Source organism: Stigmatopora argus, chromosome 23, assembly GCF_051989625.1.
Source record: "Stigmatopora argus isolate UIUO_Sarg chromosome 23, RoL_Sarg_1.0, whole genome shotgun sequence".
Classification (NCBI taxonomy): Eukaryota; Metazoa; Chordata; class Actinopteri; order Syngnathiformes; family Syngnathidae; genus Stigmatopora; species Stigmatopora argus.
The window spans coordinates 8,102,903-8,121,981 of NC_135409.1; the positions used below are offsets into that span (position 1 = coordinate 8,102,903).

General features: G+C 47.5%; 3 protein-coding genes across 8 annotated transcripts; 2 read left to right on the top strand and 1 right to left on the bottom strand.

Moving 5' to 3' along the window:
• Positions 1–132: 132 nt before the first annotated feature.
• Positions 133–2,474, bottom strand: zcrb1 (zinc finger CCHC-type and RNA binding motif 1). The gene is made up of 8 exons (XM_077593773.1): positions 2,322–2,474; positions 2,141–2,241; positions 2,039–2,067; positions 1,842–1,953; positions 1,338–1,445; positions 1,161–1,270; positions 595–673; positions 133–513 (listed from the first exon to the last, which is right to left on the bottom strand). Exons 2-8 carry the CDS (start codon positions 2,222–2,224, stop codon positions 364–366), a joined length of 672 nt encoding a protein of 223 aa, XP_077449899.1. The 5' UTR covers positions 2,225–2,241; positions 2,322–2,474; the 3' UTR covers positions 133–363.
• pphln1 (periphilin 1) lies at positions 2,407–6,584 on the top strand. Of its 5 annotated transcripts, none has more exons than XM_077593768.1 (10): positions 2,407–2,462; positions 3,321–3,378; positions 3,486–3,556; positions 3,638–3,826; positions 3,908–3,969; positions 4,465–4,593; positions 4,745–4,896; positions 5,147–5,202; positions 5,258–5,395; positions 6,090–6,584. In XM_077593768.1, the coding sequence occupies exons 1-10, from the start codon at positions 2,457–2,459 to the stop codon at positions 6,303–6,305; spliced, it is 1,077 nt and encodes a 358-aa protein (XP_077449894.1). In that variant the 5' UTR covers positions 2,407–2,456; the 3' UTR covers positions 6,306–6,584. The 5 variants fall into 5 exon arrangements, with proteins under 5 accessions (XP_077449894.1, XP_077449893.1, XP_077449895.1 ...); XM_077593767.1 differs by having other exon boundaries at positions 2,415–2,462; positions 3,905–3,969; XM_077593769.1 differs by having other exon boundaries at positions 2,417–2,462; positions 3,905–3,969; positions 4,745–4,890.
• Positions 6,585–7,481: 897 nt separating this feature from the next.
• Positions 7,482–18,602, top strand: LOC144069032 (USP6 N-terminal-like protein). 2 transcript variants are annotated; one of them, XM_077594068.1, is made up of 15 exons: positions 7,482–7,857; positions 9,471–9,539; positions 13,098–13,171; positions 13,241–13,320; positions 13,838–13,877; positions 13,948–14,028; positions 14,131–14,238; positions 14,295–14,404; positions 14,487–14,535; positions 14,736–14,856; positions 14,968–15,062; positions 15,495–15,560; positions 15,650–15,749; positions 15,809–15,961; positions 16,530–18,602. In XM_077594068.1, exons 2-15 carry the CDS (start codon positions 9,536–9,538, stop codon positions 17,732–17,734), a joined length of 2,286 nt encoding a protein of 761 aa, XP_077450194.1. In that variant the 5' UTR covers positions 7,482–7,857; positions 9,471–9,535; the 3' UTR covers positions 17,735–18,602. The 2 variants fall into 2 exon arrangements, with proteins under 2 accessions (XP_077450194.1, XP_077450193.1); XM_077594067.1 differs by lacking the exon at positions 7,482–7,857 and adding an exon at positions 8,475–8,554.
• The last annotated feature ends 477 nt before the right edge of the window (positions 18,603–19,079 follow it).

Genomic DNA, 19,079 nt, shown 5'->3' on the forward strand with positions numbered 1-19,079 from the left:
CCTCTTTAAAAGACAAAAACACGCAAAATACATGCGCATAAAGTAAATAAATACATGCATATTTGTTTATATGTATTGATCAGGAGTGGGACTTGTTTTTAAAAAAAGCAGGATAGATATATTTATTTCAAAACAAACAATCCGGGTGGCAAAATGAATTGAATATGTAAATGTGTCATGGAAATGTAATTATTTTAACATTTAGAGACTATACATTAAGACATGCATGTTGCATACTACCATTTCAAAATACGCATCTTCTACAAACCCGAGAACAGTGGCCATAAAGTATGTATTTACAACTTCAATTTATCTAAAAACAAAATACTTGAGAACAAAATGAGTAAAAAATAAAAATTCACTTTAGTCACTCAACTCTTCCTCATCACTAAAGTAAGCGCTCTTTTTGATTCGTAGTTTCTTGGAGTCTGCGGACGTAGAAGAATGAGCGCTTTCATCCTGAGGCACCACTCGATTTTTTCTGTGCTTCTCCTCTTCATCGATACGTGCTTGCTTTAAAAAAAATTACAGTGAGAAAAATAAGTGGTTGACTCATCTCGCTAGCTTTGAAAACCAACTGTAGCTAACCCTTACCTGAAAAGCTATAGCTTGACTAAGACTATCCAAGGCAGGATCTTCTCCTTCTTCCTCACTTTCTAGTTCTTCTTCTTCACTAAAACGGTAAGAAAAGACACTAAACCAGGGGTCGGGAACCTTTTTGATGGAAAGAGCCATAAACAATTCATATTTTTTAAATGTTAATCCTTGAGAGCCATGCTCCGAATTTAAAAGTCAACATACATGAAAATGTGTGCCTTTTTTAGTCACTTCACCACTTTTAAAGTACAAAAAGTCTCTGAATTATTTTGACAACATTGTTACGTTGTTGCTAATCAAGGAGTATCAATGAGAAAATCCATGCAAAAGAGTGTAATGGAAAAAATGATTATAAAGGCGCTGGGGTAGTGTCAATGCCATAATACCAACGTAACGCTCCTATTCCTGCGCTTCCTCACCAGCAGTTTCCATAGTTTACCTCACAGGTTAGTGGAGAGCCATATGCACCCATCAAAAGAGCCATATGTGGCTCCCGAGCCATAGGTTCCCTACCCCTGCACTGAACCATAACTATTTTTTTAAGAAAATGTGACCGTACTTACGTTTGCTGTACTTGTTGCGCTTGTTTTTTCTTTTTCTTTTCCTTCTTCTTTGGGGGCTCTCTTTCCCCTAGCATATTTTTGGGGCACGCATAGCTCATGTGTCCCGTATCCTATGTATTTTCCCATGTCAGTGAAAAATAACATAATGTGCTTCAAAAATATCATAACAGTACTAACCCCGCATTCATAGCATCTGCTCTTGTCTGTGTAGTTGCGCCTTCTGATGAACTCGGTCGCTCGTCCGTTGTCGATCGCGATGCTGGCTTTTACTGTTCTTCCAAACAACTGGAAAGCAAACATATTTAACGTTATTTTCGGACTAGAAGTCACTTTGAAGTATAAATCGCACAAGTCCGAAAAAATGCATAATAGCCAAGAAAAAAAAACACATAGAAGTCACATTTTAATGCGGGTATTCATGGTGGAGTAAACTTACCGTCACAGCAAAATGGAATCGTTTTTTGTTGGACATGTATAAAGCTATACTTATGTACATTTGACCTTTTGTTTGAATAAAAATGAAAGAAATGAGTTACCGTAACATTTGTTTTCCATTAGTTGATCGTTATGCTATCTAGTTTGTTGTTCTGTGATCTTTTGGTACAACAGCGTGACTGTGCATGAGATTTGGATTAATAAGCAGGCTTTTTTTTTTTAAATTTAAATGTGTCACCCACCTACCTGCTTGTTATTTACTTCTCTGGCACAATTATGAGCCGACTCTCTGTCCAGGAATAAAACAAATGCCACTCCTTTGCTTTTGTGGGTGTCTTTATCTTTCACAATTGTAACCCTGACCAAATCACAACAGGTGCGTTACCAGGACATGTTAAATAAATCAACAACATTTAACATGCTTAAAATAATAACATACTCACTTAACCACTTTTCCATATTTGGTAAAAAGCTGAAATCAAGATTTTCGTTATTGAAATAAGAGCTTTAAATTGCATTTAGATGTGACATTTTTAAGAAATTACCTTATGGAGGTCGTTGTTGGTGAGAGAAAATGGCAGATTGGACACATAAACAGTGCTTTTGCTAGGTGCTAAACCTCCGCTCATGTTGGTTTTATCCGGCACTTCATGAAAAATACAAAATTATGGTATTACGTTCAAATTATGGACAAAATTCTGTCATTATAAAACCCAAAACACTTACCAACACGGTAGCAAAAACAGTCATTATCGATATCCCTATTTGTGAAGCATAGATATCGCTCATAAAAAGCGAGATGTAAAGAGGCGGAGTGGATGGTGTAATTAACTGGCGGCCATTTTGCGTCGTGAAACTTCTATGGAGGTAATTGTAGCACCAAGAGCAATGTCGGTGATTTTCTCCATTAGAATGCTCGCAAGTCTCGATTTATAAAAAAAAGTTTGGTTTAGAACAAACATGATATAATTTAGTCCGGATGTTGAAAATAAAGTATGATATTTTCAAGACGCATTTTATCTAGTGTATTTCTAATGTTTACGAAACACCAAGCTGTTTGAGGTCAGGTTAAAAAGAGTGCAATTTATAGATATTTCAAAAATATGTGTCGGACGCTTATGCCGCAAAATGCCCGACAAGTGACTCTGCCCTATCCAGTTGGCTTTCGGCGCACATCCAACATCTAATTTCATTATGAATATCTATGTAAACAACGACGCTGTTTTAGCGTCGCCGACTGATGATGTAATTTTCCCCACTAAAACAGCCACTGTCCCTATACTACTAATATTCTGGGACGGCTAACGTGAGTGTAATTTACCGTTTATACATTGTTTAGGTGTTATACTTTATGTAAAACATACCTTTGTCTGTTTATTCGTTTTCACAGGAGGTAACAACAGGAAAATATCGGTAAAAATGTGGCACCTTGTCGTGCAAGTTTACTACAGCTAACTAGCTATGCTAGCACTAGTATTCAATAACGCGCATGCAACGATAGCCTTTCGTGGTATCTCGTCATTCATTCATCAATATTCAGCTGCTGTGGAATTAATGTATTCAATTCAATAATTTTGCCCCACAAAGTCTACTTAGAGGAGCGACTGCACTGTTCTGAACCTGTATTTGTTTGACTACAATAGACGTTGCATTGCATTTGAATGGCTATATTTTTTTTAGCAAATCGTATATACTCGTATGAACAATATTTTTAAAACTTTCTAGATTCCATTGGAAGACGTTCCTTCACCTGAAGCAGTCCGGAGAGCCCCTGAATCAGAGAGTGAGTGGTTACAATTGTGTTAAAACCCCTGCTTTTTTAAGGTAACCATCCCCTGCGTGTTTCAAATTGTGTGTAACCCGTATATATTTCCCCCTCTTACTGCAAAGTGACATACAGGAGGGAGAGGAGTGCACGAGACGGATATGAGGATCGCTTCATGCCTGACAGAGCGGGGAGGGTATGTTTTTACCTGATGAACAGTTCAACAGGAAGTTCTTTGTTTACTTTAAAAAAAAATGATGTCCACCATCTTTTCCAGGGTCAGTACTCGAGAGGAGGGGAAAGACGAGGCCATTTCGGCAGGCCCGACAGCTACGAATACGAAGGAGGTCCTCGTTTCTTCCCAAATGGCGGCCCGCGAAATTACCACGGAGAGGATCAGCGGGGCTACCACGGAGATGGCGGGCATTTCCCCTCGGAACGCAGAGGCGGCCCGCCGCCACGAAGGGTGAAAGCACAGATGGGAGTCATTGGATGCAGCTAGGGCGGTAGAAAAGGTACAAATGGACTTTTCTTTTCTCGCCAGCAGGAGGATTATTCTTACCGAGGACCCCGGGAAGAGCAACACGCAGGACGGCCAATGGAATATAAGTAAATGCTCACGATGACTACCTTATTTTCTCGACTATATGGCGCATCATATTTTTAGCCGCGGCGTCAGTAACGAGTGCTATTTCTGTATTTTAAACACACAAAGGACGCACCGTTTTTTTAGACGCATATATATTATATATGAATATCTAACCGCAATAGCGCTGCTACCGGAAGCAGCCCCAGACTCTATTTCCGGTTTCCGGTGCGCAGTGACTGCTGGGATATATAGTTCTTGCACGCTACACCCACACGCTAAAAACACGTTTTTAAAAAGGCAACGGAAGCAAAACTGAGTTGGGTTGTACTTTATTTAGCCATTTTACAACTTACTCACGTCATCATCACCCACAAATCCATCAAAGTCCTCATTTTCTGTGTACGAATTGAACAATTGTCCAAATGAGTCATCGAAAACGCCTTATAGTCGTGAAAATACGGTACTACTGGCTTTTGAAATATGGCGACACGTAGCTAAAGTGAGTTGTCCTTCAGCAACCGTGCACCACCACCACCACCACCTCCGCCGCCGCCTCGGAACCAAGGCCTGTACCCGGCGGCCCGGTCCATACCAGAAAGCGGATCTGACACGCTCATGCAAGCCATACTCAACATGGACCGAGGGTATGACTCAACCATTTAAATTGTAATTATCACTTACATTCCGGGCGACCAAAAGACCGGCGACCAATGGACCGTGTACCCCCATTAGCGGGTACTTGACTGAATTCACTAGACTGGACTTCTCTGAGCCTTTTTCCTTCCCCTGCGTCAGGGATGAAAGACCGGAGTACCGGAGAAAGGCACCCCCGTTCCCGACGGCTCGAGACCGCTCCCCCCACAGCCGCTCAGGTTCCAGCGTGAGCAGCAGGGGTTACTCGCCGGACCGCTCCAAAAGCCTACCGTTTTCTTCACAACAAGGCAAGAGTACGTCAGATCCCTGACGCTTTCCTTGGTCTTTGATGCTCCCGCGCCGGTCCTTTTCTTCGGCCCGTTTGGGCCAACCGTCATTAGCCGGCCGGTTAGATCGGATCTAGGGGAAGTCGTGCACGTCTCCCAACACCTGTTTACGATTGAAATTCAAATTCTGTACCTTTTTGTTTTCCTTTCCGCTTGTTTTTCCAAGGCCTTTTTTTTGGCCTTGCAAATATCTGACCGTCTTCCCGTTCTTCCCCAGAAAAGATCCCGGGTCTGTCAAGAGAAGGCTCCCCGAGCAGTGCGACCTCAAACAAGGTGAGTTCAATTGGAGTACACTGGCATTTGACACTAATTCCCACCTCTCTTTAAGGAGGAGACCAACACAGCCGACGTCGAAAAAGAGGAGCCGTCGACAAACGTCATCGAGGAGGCTCCCAAGACAACGCCGGATTGCGCCAAGGAACCGAGAACGCAGGCGATCGCGGCTAAAGCCCAGGAAATAGAAAAGGTACAGCATCTTTTTCGAACCGAGATCCTCAGATTTTGGGGGGGGGGGGGGTACTCGGATGATTCGCCGAAAGACGTTTCGCCGACGGACGTTTCGCCGACGGACAGTTTGCCGAAACGGGATTCGTGCGCTCGCCCGGCCCCCGGATGGTGTGTGTACATGTTTTTCAACCTCGGCCCGCGGGCTATATACGGCCCGTTACAGATAACATTCATTTAGGAATAACAAGGGCATGTTCTCTAGAATTTCACATAAGTCTTCTAGTGTTGTTTTTTCTCTCAGTGTCAGACATCAATCCCCAGCTTTGATAAATTACATTGCGTGTCCAAATGGCTACTACTTTAAACGCAAGGATAAAATAAAAAATATCAAAAATTGCCAGCACATTGTAGTACGTACTTGTATTTAGAAATATGTCCAGCGGGGGGCAGTACATGCCCTTGTTATTCCTAAATGAATGTTATCTGTAACGCGGCCGAGGTTGAAAAACATGTACACACACGATCTGGGGGTGGGGCGAGTGCGCGAATCTCGTTACGGCGAACTGTCCGTCGGCGAAACGTTTTTCGGCGAAACGTCTTTCGGCGAATTGTCCGGTCACATTTTTTTTAGCCTTTTTTTCCCCACCAAAACTTGAGTCTTGAAAAAGAGGGGCTCATCTTATACTACCGCTAAAACCGACCGACGTTCGCAGATGTACCGCCAGGACTGTGAAACATTCGGTATGGTGGTGAAGATGCTGGTGGCTAAAGATCCCAATCTGGAGAAGCAGCTCCAAGTCCCGCTCAAGGAGAACCTGGGCGAGCTCCGTGAACGTTGTCTGGAGGACTTCAAACATTTCATCAGCGAACTGAATGAGCCAACGCAACAAACGGAACCCAACGCAACAAACGGAACCCCCCGCGAGTGACTCGGTCACCCCTTCGACCACGTAAAGTGGACTTCAAAGACAAGCCGTGATCAACCACACCCCAACTTTCTGACCAATGGAATGACCTAACATTGTAGGATTTTTTTTTGTACAGCAGATGAATTGGACACTTGTTGGATTTCTGGATTTACAAAATCACGCACGGTGGGTTAACCAGTGTTAGTTTTAAGAAGATCGTTTGTACCTTTCGAGTGTTCTGTGTCACCTGCCGTTCAGGTGATGTGTCCCGAATAAAATTTGATTTTGTTATTTGTCATATTTAAGTCTTTGTTGTGCTTTACAGGTATTCAAAACTTGGAGGCGACTAAAACAACACCACAAACGGGAGAAATATGCAGTCGATTCGGGAAAGGCGTAACGTTACCACGTGGATATCATGTAAAGGAGTATGTGCTATGTTGCAAAGTGGCAATATGACCTCTTTATTCTCAGTTTGGTGAGACAACACGACTTTAATCTCACAATATCGCAAAAAGTATATAACGTAATTCAACGTACTTTACTGTATCGAAAGTGTCATTTTGTGTAATATGAGAAAAAAAGACATTTATTCATTGAGTAGCAAGAATTCAGATACTTTTTTTCGGCTTTAAAAGTGGTGAAATGACTTTAAAAAGCACACGTTTTCATATTTTTTTTAAACTTTGAAATTCTGAGTGTGGCTCTTGTTAGACGGCTAGCCCTGATATCTGACTCTACCTGACTATAACTATTTTTATCTATATTAAACTATAACTGGCTTGTTGTCCTGACAAAAGGGCATGCTCGAAATTCGAATAGAGACGACCAAGATGCACTGGGTTACTCCACAGAATATTTATTCCTAATATATAAATTTGTAATAATAAGTATTGATGGACCAAATATAATATGATTCAGATATTTCTTAGGCCAGCAGAGAAGGCCTTCAAGGCCCTGACGGCCCACCACTGATATAAATACAATTGATAGCTGCTCCCCTCCACAGCTCTGGGTCAAAAAGAACAACTCTCAAAACAGGTTGCACAGTTTTTATATGCTTGAATAGTCCGCGATAGTCCTAGGGCTCCGCCCCCTCCTGCGATCCGTCCAGATGTGTCGGTTACACTGTGCTCGCGCATGCATCAAAGGAAACACTCCCTGCGCGTGTCACCAAAGAAGCAATGCAAAGCCCCGCTTCACTGCGATGATTTACGGGCTCAGCGGGGGTGCAGAGGGGTCAGTTTGGCGACACCCATGCTTCACTGTAATGAACAAAACACAAGAATAAAACGTCCCAGTCTTCACTCTCAAGGACTAACATTTGAAAATAGGAATTGTTTCTGGCTCTAGTCCAGGCAGTGAGGTGAACCCGGAAGTCGCTCGCGGAGGGGTCTGCGCGTCATCGGCGGTCGTCCTGCGACTGGCGCATCGCTACCTGCCTGCCTGACGTTCTCCTCCGCGCCCGCGCCGGAGTTTGAGAAGTGGCCTGGACTTCCTCGTACATGGCCGAAGAGGGAGCCGCTCCGCAAGTTTTCGACGGCAGCGACCACTCCGTCGACGTGAGGGCAAGGTGAGGCTCGGTGAACGGGCATGTTCGCAACTTGTCCCGGCTCGGTGCATCTCTTAGTGTGGGTGGGGAACTAAGGGGGGGTTTCAAGATGGCAGCGCTCGCTCGGTCCCGCCGACTGAATGACGGCGAAGCACCGTCCTCGAGCTCCAGCGTGGCTTTTACCCACTTTACACGGCATATTTTTCGACAATGTCTTTATCTGACCCCGATAAATAGTTCAGTGTACGTTTGTTGATTGTAAACTTTGTGTTTATTCGTAGTCACCGAGGCCTACCTAGCCAAACCCCCTATGAAGGAGCTAGCTGACTATCAAGGCTCCGTTTCCGGTTTCAAAGTAAATGCTGGTGGTTAATTTCATCACTTGAAAAGCGTGTACGTAGTGAGTTTTTTTTAGTCACTTGGGCTAGCTGTAAATCAAAATGCCATTTTAATTGGTTACGCCGAGCTTAGTGAATGTTGTGGGAGGCAAACAAGTGACAATTTAGAAATTTTGTTTAGGAATTTCACCCGCCTTTTATGGGTTGAAAGCTATATCCGGTTTTTTTCCCCCCCGTACTTCCAACACACCTGCCATCATTATAAGCAATTGATTAGCCCCCCAGAAGCCTGAGAAATATCTTAACAATTTGCTGCACGTGTGTTGGAGACTTGCGAAACCCACTGGATAACAGCCCTTGATTGATGCCTGCTAGAATGCGTAAATTATTTTCCCATAATTCATTAATATATGTACTTAAAAGTTTGTTATAAGAGTGGACAGCTCCCACATAGAGCTCGATGGGACGTCTATTGCCGTCCTTGGCTAATGTTAATTCGTGAAATAACATTCAAGGTGTTTCATAGTTATTAACTTGTTTTCTTAGTTTGTGTCAAACGTGGTCTATGGAAACAGTTCATTTTTAAGGCAGTGGTTCCTTAGCCGGTAACCGGCCCCTGGGACTATTTGACTGGTTACCGGCTAAGGAGCCACTGCCAATTTTTAAAGCAACTTTTGTTCCTAATGAGTGAAATGATAAAAAAAAATCCATATAAAATGATTCAATCTGCAATTTGAACTCATGTATTTCCCAGACCAAGTCATACTTGTGATGTCATATAATTAACGGTCAGGTTTATTTTGAAAGGGTGGCAGGAAGTGATGAAAGGTGTTGGACAGCGGTGCGTCTTTGCGTCCCTCCTGTCCTGCTTCAGGATAATGCGGCTTAGCTGCAATCAGTGGCTTTGCTTTTGGAAAAAGGCCTTGTGTGTGTGCACATGTGTGTGTGTGTGTGTGTGTGAGAGAGTGTGAGTGTGTGTAGGAGGCTGACCCGTGACCCAGTAAACAAGCAGAAGCCGGGACAAACGTCATCCGGCGTCGCACGGTCATGGCAGGATGCGTCAAACTCTGACTATTTGCCGTGTCAGCTTTTTTTCAGGGAAGCCCTGTAAAAGCCAGGCACTTTTGAGGGATCAGCGCTCATCCCGTCACATAAAAAGACAGAATTGATGGGGAAAAATGCCGAATTAAATGAATAAATGGACTTTTATGAGAAAAAAACTGTACCAAAATACAGTGTTTGTTGTAAATCTGCAGCTTTCTGTAAAATCATTCAAAATGTCTTTTGCCTCTGCAGGTCATGAGTGCCTCGAAGAAGGAACCAGTGGAGAACCAGGTCACCCGTCCCGACATTCGCCCACCATGAGTGAGTAAACATTTTCTCTGGAAAATTTCTCAAACGTAGGAGGCTTTAATTAAAGTTTGAACTGTTGGAACATTCTGATCTAAAATGGGTAAGCTAAAATCGATTATGCAGCAACAGAACAAAGTTAAATTGTGCTGCTATTGACGGTGATGGACAACTGTTACAAAAGCCACGTGATGCCCAATAAAAACAATTTTAGTCAATAAATTATTGATGCTACCATTTTGAGATCTTAGGCCAATTAATGACCCCCCCCAGGACACACATAAAAGCCCACACGGGGGCGGCTCAGGTTACCCAGAGAGGTGTGTCACCGTGGGCCAAATGTCAACAAATGCTTCAGGTTGACTGCACAGTATGGAAAAAAAAATCATAATTGTCAAGTTCATACCTGTCAACCTGTTATGATTCCCCTTACAAATCCCCAAAAAACCTTACAAACACCGTACGAGTCGTAGCTCAGTCCCGAAACGGATTAAGCTCGTATCTCGAGGTAGCACTGTAATTGTAACCTAAATTTTCCCCACCAAATTCACCGTATTTGTATTCATCAGTAGAAGTAGTAGTTGCGTTATCCATCCACTGGAGGGAGCTGTGCTGGTGGGAATGTCATACCACAATGAACCAATCTTGATCCATATATAAGGCACGCTGTCAAATTTTCAGAAAATTCAAGTCATTTGGGTGCGCCTTATAGCGTGGAAAATACGGTACTCGCTAGGGTCAAGTTACGTGACGATTCAGTGATGTTTTTAGAGGTCATGTGAAACCTTTAACTTTTCACTTGTGGTCCCACGCGAGGTCGCCGGCCGTGTGTTGGAATGCGCTTCATCCGCCCCACTTCCGTCGGTCCTTTTTTCTGTCCGGTCTCGATGAAAGATGCGAGGTAATTACGCTCGTGCGTGGAATGGTGGTGGTGGTGGTGGGGGGGGGGGGGGGGGGGGGGGGGGGGGGGGTTGTGTGACAGGAAGGAAGCCGTGCTGAAATATGATGGCGGTAAACAGGACAGGGACAGAGACAGGAAACGGAGCCTGCTGGCGGTGCGGCGTAGCGCTAATGACTGTGTTATGCTAGCATACATGCAGCCGTTTGGCTCGTGGACCCCCTATGGAGCACGAGAGACGTCGAATCGAACGAGTTTGTCTCTCGGCTGGCAACCAAAGGGCCAACCCTCCCACTTTAGAAGCGGATTGGACGTCGAGCGCCGTCGCTGGCTGTCAAAGAGAATACTTTGAGGGGCTAAGCCACCTAGTCCATTTGCAAAACTGGCCAAGTGATTGCTTTCCGTGCCAGGCAGACGTCCGCCATAGCCTAGCAACCGGGAGCGGGAGGCATGGCAACGTGGGAAATTAGACTGCGCTCTCCAACACCCCCTGCCACTCGCGCCATGGACGCCTAGAGCTGTCGAAGCGGCCGGGAAACAAAGTCTCCGGTGGTTTCTATGTGCCATAGAAAAAGTTGAAATGGGAAGAAAATGCTTTGAATTCATTCATTTGTCTTCCACAGCGCTTTATTCTCGCAAGGGTAGCAGGGGGGTGCTGGAGCCTATCCCAGCCAACCACGGGCAGCAATGAACCAGACAACCACTCACACTTGTAATCACCCCGCCATCGAGTGGGAATCGAACCCGGACTGCCCGCACCAAAGTCAGGCAGAATAACCACTGCTCCCAACGAGTTGAAAAATCCAAATTGCAAGTCAGGAAGCCCGGAGTCGAATTTGGACTGTGGGATTTCTAATGAGCTCATTTAAAAAGTGCGAGGGCGTGCTTACTCTCATCATTTCATCTTCCGGCGTGCTGGGTGAGCGACGAGGGGGAAAAAAAGGAAGAGAGGGAGAGAGAGAGAGCAGAGGCGCATGTCATTTGAATCCAAAGGACGCGTGGCGAGGACGGTGAGAAGAAAAGGGGGACGAGGGACGGCCGGGAGAAAGAAGGGGGTCGAGGGACGGCTTTGGCCGCCGCCGCCGCCGTTCGGAGCTCCCGTCGACGACCCACGCGTCTCCAGGGGCGTCCCAGGATGCGGCTGGCGGGGGAGAGCCAGGAGGGTGCCGGTCGCCGGCCCCTCGCCGTCTGAGCATGCAGGTGCTGCAGATGGTTAAGGAGCTGGTGTCGCCGCCGTCCAGGCGCTTTCCAGGTCGGTTTTTTTTTTGCCGTGGGTGCCAAGTTGCAAACTAAAAAAAACAATTTTGCGATAGGTTCACAGAGAGAAAAATCCAGTAAATACTGTTTCCCCCCCAAAAAATAGTACTAGATGAAGTGTGTGCGTGCTTCATTAATAATAGAACGTGCGCTCGCCCGCGGTAAAAGATCCCGCCGACCTTGTGTTCCGTGTCCCGATTGGTCGCCGGCTGGCGTGTCCCGCCGGGAAAAAGACGGATGGTTTCCCCCTTTCGCGGTCGTTCTCAGACTTCATTTTTTAATTTAACACCTCACTGGTCGCAATTGAACGTTCATTCGCTGCCACCCTCCCACTTCTACCGAGTCGGACATCTACTCGTGATAAACTCATTTCCATCCGCAGCAGAAGAACACGATTGGCTCCTGGTCAATAGCTCTTAAAAGGACATTCCAGACTAGGCGCACCAGTCCCCGCGTAAGCAAAACACCCCCCACCCCCAATGACTTTTTTTACTGCTGCCTACCAACAGTTAGGTTATTGTAATTGTTTGGGTGGGGGGAATGTCGCGAGTGGGAATCGGCACAGACTCGCATTGTACCGGCCGCGCTGGCGTTCCGACTCCCCCCTCCCGCCGACACGGGATAGGTCGCTCCTCGCACTCGCCGGGCACGCTCCAGGCATGCGTCCCAGGAATGGCTGCGAAAAAGGTAAATCCAGGTCAAACCGGTCGGTCTAGCTCCAGGCCCGTATTTCATTTGGGACGTAAAATAACAATTTCTTGATTTTTTTTTAATTTTATTAGTCTGGCAGCTAGCATAAAAACAGTGTTTACAGGACCGCTGATAGATGATGGGGCGACATTCCCTCCTATTTCCGCGCGCTAATAACATGCCATTAGCTCTTCAAGCCAAAAAAACACATGCTTTTAGCATGCTAATAGCACACTTTTGTTGTGCGTGTGTACACTCAGACAAATGATTGTTGTTGTTGAATTCCAATGGCGTCATCCGACCGTCGTCGTCACGTCCATGAAAATGGTGCTGTTGTCGTCATGATAACGAGACGCCGATTTATACGAAAGCCTCGTTTTTTTTAATCTGCTGTTTGCAGTGTTTTGGTGAGCGTTTGTTTTTCTTTTTAAAGGAAAAATGAATGAGTTTTCCAACTGCCACTTTGAGCGCAAGTGTCAAAGATTTAGCGCCATGTGCGGAGTGGTGCTAAAAGGTCAGATGGAATTCCGGTCGCTACGGCAACGTGCCCTTCTTGTTGTGTAGCGACGCTAGTGAGAAACACCCGCTTCTAAAAACAACAATGGTCTGCTTGGTGATGTTTTTTTTTCTCAACCCCCCCAACCCATGGTTTTCATTTGATTTGAGCGTTATATCCGTTCTCGCGTGGGTTGTAATTCAACTTCCCCTACCGTTTGTCCTTCCCGCAGCGTCCGACAGCGACCAGGATGCCGCCGTGAAACTGGACCAGGAGCGAACGGCGATCGTGGCCAAATATGAAAAGGTCGGCATCGTCCGCAGTCGGCCGCGTGCGACCGAGGTGTCTCGAGTTGAAAACCCGCATTCCTTGCAGGGAAAGGAGGCCACGGTGGAGCCTTGGGAGGACACCGACTTTCGCCTCTACAAGGTCGTCGACCGCTTTGGCTTCCTGCAGTAAGTTTTTAAAAAATGTGTTAAGGGGAATAGTAGGTGTCCAATCCATTTTGGCGAGGAGTCAATGGCAGTGAAAGCACGGAGAAACACTGTCAAAATTGTCAAAGCTGAGAAATGCGTCAGAATGTAGACTGAACTTAAGCTTCTTGTGTGGAAACCAAATTTGCAGAACAAAGAAGCTCTCACGACCGCTAAACAAAAAAACTAACATAGCTCAGTGCAATGTTGCCTCTAATTTTTTGTTCGTCTGGGCAGAAAAAATGATTTAGTAATAATAAAATGTAATGATTAATATCTATGAATGGGCGGCCCGGTGGATGAGTGGTTCGCGCGTCGGCCTCTCAGCAAAAAAAAAAAGGGGGATTTTATTTTGTGCGCTCCATATGATTTGCTATGCGCAGAGAAGACGAGAGTAATGCACAATTGCGCACATGTGCAGCTTAGAGGGAACATTGGCTCAGTGTGATCACATTTTATTTGCAGAAATGAAGTTTTTCCCTCTTTTGTTGTTGTTTAGTGAGAAGGAGCTTCCCTCCTCGGACTCGGTGGAGGAAAAGGTAAGCTCGGCGTCCAAACCACGCGTCAAATTCTCCAACGCGCCGCGCCCATGACGGACGTGTCCTTCAGCACAAACACACCGAGTTGGAAAGGACCACCAAGTGGCTGAAGATGTTGAGAAACTGGGACAAATATAAGAACAGCGAAAAGGTGAGGGAGACACGTTTTTTAGCGGACGCCATCCCCTCGCCCCGAGGTCAAAACACTGAGCATCATTTTTTGTTTTTGTTTTTTTGTTTTTGCGGCGCCCAGCTCGTACGTAGGATCTACAAGGGAATCCCGTTGCAGCTTCGGGGGGAAGTCTGGTCGCTCCTGCTGGACATCCCCAAGACCAAGGAGGACAAAAAGGGCTTCTACGAGGTTGGGGACATTGAGACGTGTGTTCTCCTCCCCTCGCTGACGCGTCCGCTCTTCAGGAACTCAAGAGCCGAGCCAAGGACTGCTCGCCGGACGTGCGCCAAATCGATCTGGACGTCAACCGGACGTACAGGGACCACATCATGTTCATGAATCGCTACGACGTCAAGTGGGTCCAAACGTGGGCGGGCGGGCGGGACGGACAAAAAAAAAAAAACAACAACCAAAAAAACGTGATCTTACTTTTGCAGGCAGCAAGCCCTCTTTCACGTACTCACCGCGTACTCCGTCTACAACATGGTGAGTGATAAGTTTATTAATAGGTATACTTTAATATAATATAAAAATACTGAGCTTCCTGCTTTAAGTGAGAATGATATAATAATATGCACATATTCCAATGCACATATATAATAATATCCCAGAATAACCCCAACAGTGAGTCTCCAGAAAGAGAACAAATTCCTCCACCTGACGCCATGTTTTTTTGGGGGGGGTAGGAGGTGGGCTACTGCCAGGGCATGAGTCAGATCACGGCCCTGCTCCTCATCTACATGAATGAAGAAGACGCCTTCTGGGCGTTGGTCACGATACTGTCGGGACACAAGCACGCCATGCACGGTAGGGAGACCCAAGTTTCTCGCCGGGAGACGACGACGGCTGGCCGGCTATCCCGCGTGGGGGTTCCGATGGCCCGGCCATTCTGATCTGCTGTCCTCTCCTCCTTTTCAGGCTTTTTCGTCCCCGGCTTCCCCAAGCTGCTTCGCTTCCAGGACCACCACGACCGCATCTTAAAGGAGAAGTTGCCCAAGCTCAAGCGTCACCTGGTGAGTCGTGCCGAACCAAAGACATCAAATACGCACCAGTCCTCGTCTGAAATCGCCTGTAAAACGGATTTTTTTCGACTTGCTAGTCCTATGGCTTTGAGTGTTGAAATCCAAAAGCGGAAAAAGCGTCATGACTGAAAATTTCTCCGGGAAACTTTGTTTTTTTCCCCCCAGCTGGGCTACGCTTTCATATGTGCTGCATTGCGTCAGTCTGTAAATTGTTCTGATTTTAGGATTGGTGGATTATTTCCATATTTTTGCCATTCAATTTTGCTCAAAGTAGTCTTAAAGTATGAAAAGCCTTCTAGTTCACTGGTTGAAAGGGTTAGTTGGGGTTAAGGTTAGGGGTTAAAGTTAAGGTTAGGGTTAGGTTTAAAGTTAGGGTTAAGCCAAGCCCAACGCTTCCTCGCTCACTGTTTACGTCTCCCGTAGGACAGCCAAGAGGTTCTGACCAGCCTGTACACCATGAAGTGGTTCTTCCAGTGCTTCCTGGACAGGGTGAGTGCCGCCGGACTACTACAATGGCCCCAAGGTCCCATTTCCCAAGCAGAAACAAAGTGTCCATCGGGTTTGTTTTGTCGTCCCAGACTCCCTTCACGCTGACTCTCCGAATCTGGGACATCTACATCCTGGAGGGCGAGAGGATTCTTCCCGCCATGTCCTACACGGTCCTCAGACTGCACAAGAGTGAGTTTGTTGGTGGACGTGGCCTTGGGGCCGAGCTAACTCAAGCCCCGCCTCCCCAGAGCGCTTGATGAATTTGTCCATGGAGGAGCTGGTCAGCTTCCTGCAGGTGAGCTTGTCCAAGAATTTCATTTTCGACGACGACTCGGTGGTGGAGCACCTGCAGGCCTCCTTGGTGGAACTCCGAAAGGCCAAGCTGGAGCTTCCCCCGCCGGGTAAGGCCACATTCTTTCAAATTGGGGCTGGGGTTGGGTGGCGTGCCAGTCGTGCGCCCCTTTTTTCTGCTTAACCGTCCTCTCTCTTCCTCTTCAAACGTTAGCTAACCGCTACAAAAAGGTGGCTCTGAGCGGGAGCCGCCTTCGCTCCTGCAACAGTAACCGGTGGGATATCCCGACTGGTCTCTGTCTGTCTCTCTCTCTCGCTCCATGTCCATCCGTCACTCTGTCCTGTCTGTCCGCCAGCAACCTCTCGCTTTTGTGTGGAGCCCCCCCCACCACCCCAAAAAAAATAAGGCCACCATTTTGGTTCTTCTCGGGCCTCCCCAGGGATCAAACGCCGATCCATCGACGGGTGTCGTCTCGTGTCGGCCACCGCCACTGTCCTCGGTCCGAGCGCGTCTTTTGATATCTGTGCTTTTGCCGTCCTGAATGTAACCGTCCTTCTCCGGCGGCGGCGGCGGCCTTGCATGACCACGTGTCCCCCGTTGTGACGTGACTCCACACCGATTTCTTGCGACGGTCGCCGGGACTTTTGGCTAAGTTGCGTCCTTTTGTCTCGTGGCAGGTAAAGAGGAGGAGTTCCCCAAGAAACCGCTGGGGCAGCTGCCCGAGCCGTCCACCGGCAACCACGTGGCCAACGGGCGGACGGGCGCCGAGCCGCCCGCCCCGTCGTCGCCGGACCGGTCCGCACCCGACGCCGGGCGCAAGTCCTCCGACGCCAGGGAAGGCCGAGTCAAGATAAGCTCCAACGGCCGGGCCCCGCCCGAAAGGGGGCCGGAGCAGAGAGGCGGGATCGCCGACCACGACGCCCCCCGAGACGTGGGCCCTCGTTGGTTCAAACCCTCCGAGACCAAGCTGGAGGCGGCCAAAGCGCTGGCGGCCCAGGTGGAGCGCTTTAACCGAGCGGGCGCGGCCTCGCCCGCCCCGTCGTCCCAGACCGAGCGCCGCCCCCTCTCCCGAAGCTCGCTCCCGGGCGCCGACCGCGGTTCCAACGCCTCCCAGTACGACAACGTTCCGGGGTTGGAGCCCGATTTCGAAATCCTGGAGCTGGAGAGACCCCCGTCCCGAATGCGTCCCCAGCGCATCCAGCCCATCCAGCCCCCCGCCTTCTCCGCTCCGCCCAGATACGGCGAGACGGCGCTCTCGCCTAGCTCGCGATCCGAGACGCCCCCGCCGTCGTTTCCCCACCGACAGCCGCCTCCGCCGACCCGCGAGCGCTTCCCCCCCGGAGACCACTACGGGCCCGCCGCCGCCGAGGTCCCGATCTTTCACCCCGGGATCCCAGGCGGCAACGTGCCCTTCCGGGATCCAACCTACGCCACCATCAGGCGAAAAAAGGCGGCCAAGCGCATCTCCCCGGAACAAGCGCTCCTGAACTACTACGAGACCCACCGGGCGAACCCGCCGCCCCATCCCCGTGGTCACCGACCGCCGCCCTTGCCGCTGGAGTCCCACGGCGGCAGCAGCAGCAGCACCCCGCTCTACCTGCAAAAGCTCACCTCCACCTCACAGGTCCGAACCCCGGCGGACTACGGCTCCCGGGGGCGGGGCCCGGAGCCCCCGCCTCTGCCTCCCCCGTCGTCCCCGGGCGGCGTGCCTCGCTCGCCCAGTTTCCAGAAGGCCCAGTTGTCTCCCGTGGAGGTGTTGGAGTTCTCGGAGGACGGCACGCGGCGGCCCGCCGCTCGCCAGCTGCACCCCCAGTTGTTTGGGGGCGCGCACTACAGGCAGGCGCAGGAAGTCTTCGCCATGCAGGAGTCCATGTTGCTCTGAGTGCTTTTTTTTTTTTTTAAGTACTAAGCTCCGGCTGGAGTAGAAAGGAGCATTTCCGTGACCAGCTTGGATTTCCCAACGCCCGAGCGGCTTTTTCCCCAAAACAAAGGCTGAAGAACTCCCATTTATTTTTGGATGTAACAAAGAAGCGAGAAGTATCGCAATATATCTTTTAGAGGCGGAGCCGTAGAGATTTTGGTTCCTAATGCGGAGTACAAAGGGGAAAAAAAAATTTCTGCCCTTGTTTATTTTTGCTACGAGCAGCCGTTGACCCGCGAGCTCTGTTCACAAAGTAACAAAACGACTTGGCGTTTTTTTTTTCATTTACACGCAAGCACCTCCGTTTTGCTATTTTTTTGTATTTAATTGTTGTCTTGTTTCAGTTTCAGGGACACGTTGCTCCCTGGTTGACTGGAGTGCAATCTGTTGAGATATAGATATATTTTTTAACACACTGTGAGTACTGTACCACAAGGCCAGTGTCGAATTTTTGTTCATATGTTTAATAGGAACACAAATGTAATTTGTGAGGGCTATTCATCATTAGCATTTTGAAAAGCGGCTTTCTACATTTTTTATGTAACTTTGAATGCCATGTTTATTTTTCCCCGTAAATTATTTTGGCTTAAATATTCCCTTATTCTGACCTTGGCTGCGTTGCAGTTTATGATTGTTTTTTTTGGGCAACACTGTCAAGTGGACTACTGTTCTCAAACGCTAAGAGTGTTTGTATGACGTTTGAGCGTTGAGGCGTTCTTGATTTCTGACTTGCTGTCGTGTTCTTGTATTTTACATTCACTAAGATGTCTTGTTTTCTAGACTAACAGAGTTGCATCTGTTGCTAAATAAAAGTTACAATGAAATTCAACCTTGTTCTGACGTCGTCACACTTTGTGGATGAATTCCTGCCCTCTTGTGGCAACATAGCGCCATGACAAGACGTCTGCGCTCAACTCCAATGCAAATATACGTGGATAGATCTTGATTCAAATCCGTCCAATCCAATTGAACTGCTATCTCTCAAATAAAGTGCAATCGATGTTTATTTTCGTTAATGTTTTAATATACATTGTAAATCTGGCACTGACAGTCTGATATTTTTACTGTTTAGTGAGTGTTTGGGTCTCGTTTGCTACTATAGTGACATCTAGGGGTTGAATACGTCACTATTTTAAGAAATATGACTGTAGAGTTGGGTCGTTTTTTTGGGGAAAAAAAATATAATATGCATTTATGACTAATTTCCTTTTTTTGGCTTGTAGTTACAGTCAGGGATAGGCGGTCTGAGTTCAGACTCGAACCCAAATCCTGTTATTCGTCTCCGAAACCGCGGATGCACCAAGTC